The sequence below is a fragment of the Lactuca virosa genome, chromosome 1 (genome assembly GCF_052849685.1).
Source record: "Lactuca virosa cultivar CGN04683 chromosome 1, Lactuca_virosa_CGN04683_v6, whole genome shotgun sequence".
NCBI lineage: Eukaryota > Viridiplantae > Streptophyta > Magnoliopsida > Asterales > Asteraceae > Lactuca > Lactuca virosa.
Window position 1 is genome coordinate 83,642,686 of NC_136426.1, and position 4,060 is coordinate 83,646,745.

General features: G+C 30.8%; 1 protein-coding gene across 1 annotated transcript; it reads left to right on the top strand.

The window, feature by feature from the left end:
• Positions 1 to 3,173: 3,173 nt before the first annotated feature.
• Positions 3,174 to 3,554, top strand: LOC145116203 (bZIP transcription factor 53-like). Its single transcript, XM_079052560.1, has one exon. The coding sequence runs from the start codon at positions 3,174 to 3,176 to the stop codon at positions 3,552 to 3,554; it is 381 nt and encodes a 126-aa protein (XP_078908686.1).
• The last annotated feature ends 506 nt before the right edge of the window (positions 3,555 to 4,060 follow it).

Below are 4,060 nucleotides of genomic sequence, written 5' to 3' on the forward strand. Positions count from 1 at the left end.
TTTGGAGAGAAGAGAATCATCGATACAGAGAAAATCCGGATGATTACCAAAATACCCCTATATACATCCACGTACAACATCACAAAAGAAAAAAAAATCCATGCTTCTCCTCTTCTCGCTCTGCATCAGACGATTCCATTGACTGGTTCCTCACTCATTCGTCTTCAGGGTTCAAGCTTCCAACATCAGGTTTCATTTTTTTCTTTGATTTATTTTTTATGTTTCTTATACCCTATTCTTCTTATCATGATGCCATCTATTTCATGGTTATTTTGTATGTTTCTTATCTGTTATTTGGTGGTATATGGGTACGTATTTGGCATTTATATAATCAAGAAAAGTATATGACCTCACCTGCTCTTTCAGTAGACATTCCAGTTTCATGAAGTTTTCTTGGTTATTTCTATGTTTCTTATCTGTTATTTGGTGGTATATGGGTATCTGTTATGTCTTTTTCTGGCTCTATAAAGTAAATGATTTTTAAGGGTTTAAGATTTCAAGCATTCCTTGATGAAAATGCACACAGCAAATACCATACCGTGGTAGATCATAAATTTTAATCTTGAATAAAGAATGACTTACATACATTCTCCTAGGTATTTCCATGAAGTTCTCTTCATTGTTTTACAAACATAAAAAAAACACAGAGTTTTGAGCACAATGCAACCATTGTAGCTGCCACCCAAAGGTCTATCTGATATAGGTATCCCCAAGGGCGATATCGTCCATATCTAAAAACATTAAAAGACCAATGTCCCATCTTTCACAATCTGAAAGTGTAATTAAAAACCAATGAAACAACATTCCAAGAGTAGTAATTTTTTTATTTCTTTATGTTTCTTGTATGTTATTTTGTGCTATTTAGGTAGTTATTTGGCCTCTAGTTAATCAAGAGGTAAACAACAATAATGAGTGTATCTTGTATATATAGTTAACTATTTTTGGCTAAAGCAACTAAAAATGTTTACCCATTCAAAAAACAATTAGACCATATTACAAATGGTCAAAAGGGTAAATATCCCCTACATGACCCATCACACTTATCCTCCCTTTTTCAAGATTTTCAATGGAATGACATTCCGAATTCCAATTCCATCGGATTCCATCAGAATACACAAACTTACAACACGTATTATTTCTTCTTTATCAGCTATGCAAGGCAAGATAGCTCCCAATATATCAGCATAATAAGGAACCAATTGATCACCCCCAAGTTTTACAAACTCGTTTGTTTGCATTAATTTAATAAAAAGTTGCAGGATTTCTCAAAAAATCTCATTACAATGTGCAACTAAATGTAAAAAAAAATTAAAAAAAGATGAAAAAAAAAGTCTTCATCATAGCACTCATAGAATTAGAAATCTACAAATAAATGATAAAATTTGCTACTAAAAAATATAAGGTATAATCAAATTACAATTTATATAGTTTTTAGTATAATCTTATTTAGGTTTTAAAAAGCTTTCATTATGTGTACTTTTAATTTGTAAATAAAAGTTCATTAATTATAATTATAACAATTTGCATAATTTCTTGGATTTTTTTGCCCTTGGTTGTATCTCTGTTTGTTTCTTGAAAAAGTAATACAAATGAAAAACATACTATAATTGTGATTAATAATGAATTATGCGTTAATGATTTTTTGTATAAGTAATCATGTGCAAAAAATAAGTAAAGAAGTTGAGAGGTAGGCAAGAGTTGGCAAAAAAAAAAAAAAGTTTACGCATAATTTTGTTTTCAAGAGAATCGTGTGGTATATATTTGAAATTATTGATAAAAGGTGACAAGGGTATAATTGTCTATTTTTAGTTTTCATTTCTTTTCCTTCCAACTCGGGAACACAAAGAAAAATAATTTTCTTTTCCTTTCTCTCGAACTCGGGAACAGAAAAATACATTTTACTTTCTTTTCCTTTCCTTTCTTTTCTCTCCATATTTCTCTTCTCTTCTTTTCTTTTCTTTAAATGAAACTCGGAAACAGGGTGTAAAGCTTTCACTTGAACCACAACTTAACATGGAAATAACTACGCAACTTCATAAGTTTCCAAAATAAACCATTCCCTATCTGTCACATATAGTCCAAATATAGTCAACAAGTCAACTATTGGTCAAAACCCGATCTTTCACAAATTAACAACTATGATCCTTTTAACAAAAAGTCCTCAATTAAACTCTAAGACTTTTATTTAAATTACTATCATTAAATCTATCTCTATTATTTGATTGATTATTCTTTTTATTCCATCTTTACTTCTTTTATTTTCTAAATTTTTTAATTTTACTGAAAAAGGTAAAAAAAAAACTATAGGCCCAAATTGAGAATCTTACATAAAAAAAAACTTAAAGAAAAAAAAAGTTTTGATTGGAAGTATGAACTTAAAACTTTTAATTTAAACAAAAAATTTCTAATCCAAAATCTATTTTTATAAGCTTTTAGCTTTTAATTTCTATTTAATTATATACATGCATTTAAGTGCTTACTGTTATTATTTTTTATGAACACTTCTACATAAAAATAACTTACAGCCAACAAACAACTTCCAACTAATACAACTAATAGTTACCAGCTACCAAGTGCTTAATTAGTTTTGAGATATATCTAGAAAGTAGGTGGGGTGTAACTGTTGGAACTTAAAAAAAAAACCATTAAACTAATTAATATGTTTGATTAAATATACCGGATGGGGAAAATGATTGTTATGACCTATGAAGTTCGGTCTTATCCCGTTATCCGTATAGAATTCCAAAAGAAGCTATCAACTTACTTACGTTTCTTTCACATAAGTCTTCTTATGTATAGGGACACACAAGACTTTTGTTCAGAATATTCGTCTCCCTCGTACACATTCTATAAATGTTCACCCTCAACGCGATAACTTCACATACCTCTCTCTCTCTCTCTCTCTCTCATTTACGAACACACATATTAGGGTTTTTAAAGTCGACTATGAGCCTATATTGTTCAAATAAGAACAATAAACCATCGCAAAAGTCCGCATTGATATGAGCTTTGCCACCATTTTAAGTAGAATCAGACTTGTTCAATCATTTTCCGTCGTGTTTCTTCATTGGTTCTACTCGGTTTCTTGAACTTTCTTTTTTGTGTATATACATTGGATTATTCAAATATTAGAGCAGGTTAGAAGAATCATGTCATCAAAGGGTTATTTAATGATGGATGAGAAGAAGATGAAGAGGATGCTATCGAACCGGGAATCTGCAAGGAGGTCTAGAATGAAGAAAGAAAAACACATGAAGGATCTAAATGAGCAAATCTTTTATTTTACGAAAAAGAGAGACGAAATGGTTCTGAAAATAGAAGGGCTTGTGAAAGGGCATTCTGCCTTGGAAATGGAGAACATAGTTTTGAGAACACAGAAACAAGAATTGGCCAAGAGATTAGACTATGCAAAGACTGTTTATGGTTGGTATGAGTGTGATGGTGTGTCAGGGTCACCGATCGGAGTTGTTCAAGAGCCATGGCTAAGGCCATTTGAGCAACAACAGCCTTCTAACTCGATGCCTAGATTCATGGGTTTCATTTCATCAAAATAATTAATCTTTATTATTTTGCCATCCAGATAACGGTTGTGTTTATTTTGAATTTCTTTTCTAATTGGAAATAAATCATGCCAACTAGGTTTTGTTTGACTCATTTTTTTTGTGGCTTAAATATTGTTTTGGATTTGGAACTTTGGATGTATATATAAGATGTAAATATGAATAACTAGTAAGTAGTAATGCTAAAAGATAAATAGTTTCAATACAACAATACATACTTTTACAAACGGATTTATCTTTTCGTATTAGCGATCAATGGATCTTCTACAAAACTAACACCGGATTTAAATTCTAAATACATATGTGACGGTTTAGTGGCAAATTGTGACGGATTATTGCCCTTGGCTAAGCTGTCACGATTGCAAGTACTTGGACTTAATCGTGAGAAATACTAGATTTTTAAATACATTTGTGACAGTTTATAGTATTTTATTGTCAAGTACTTGGCCTTGACCGTGAGATATAGGATACATGAATATAACTAAGAATAATTGCTTAAT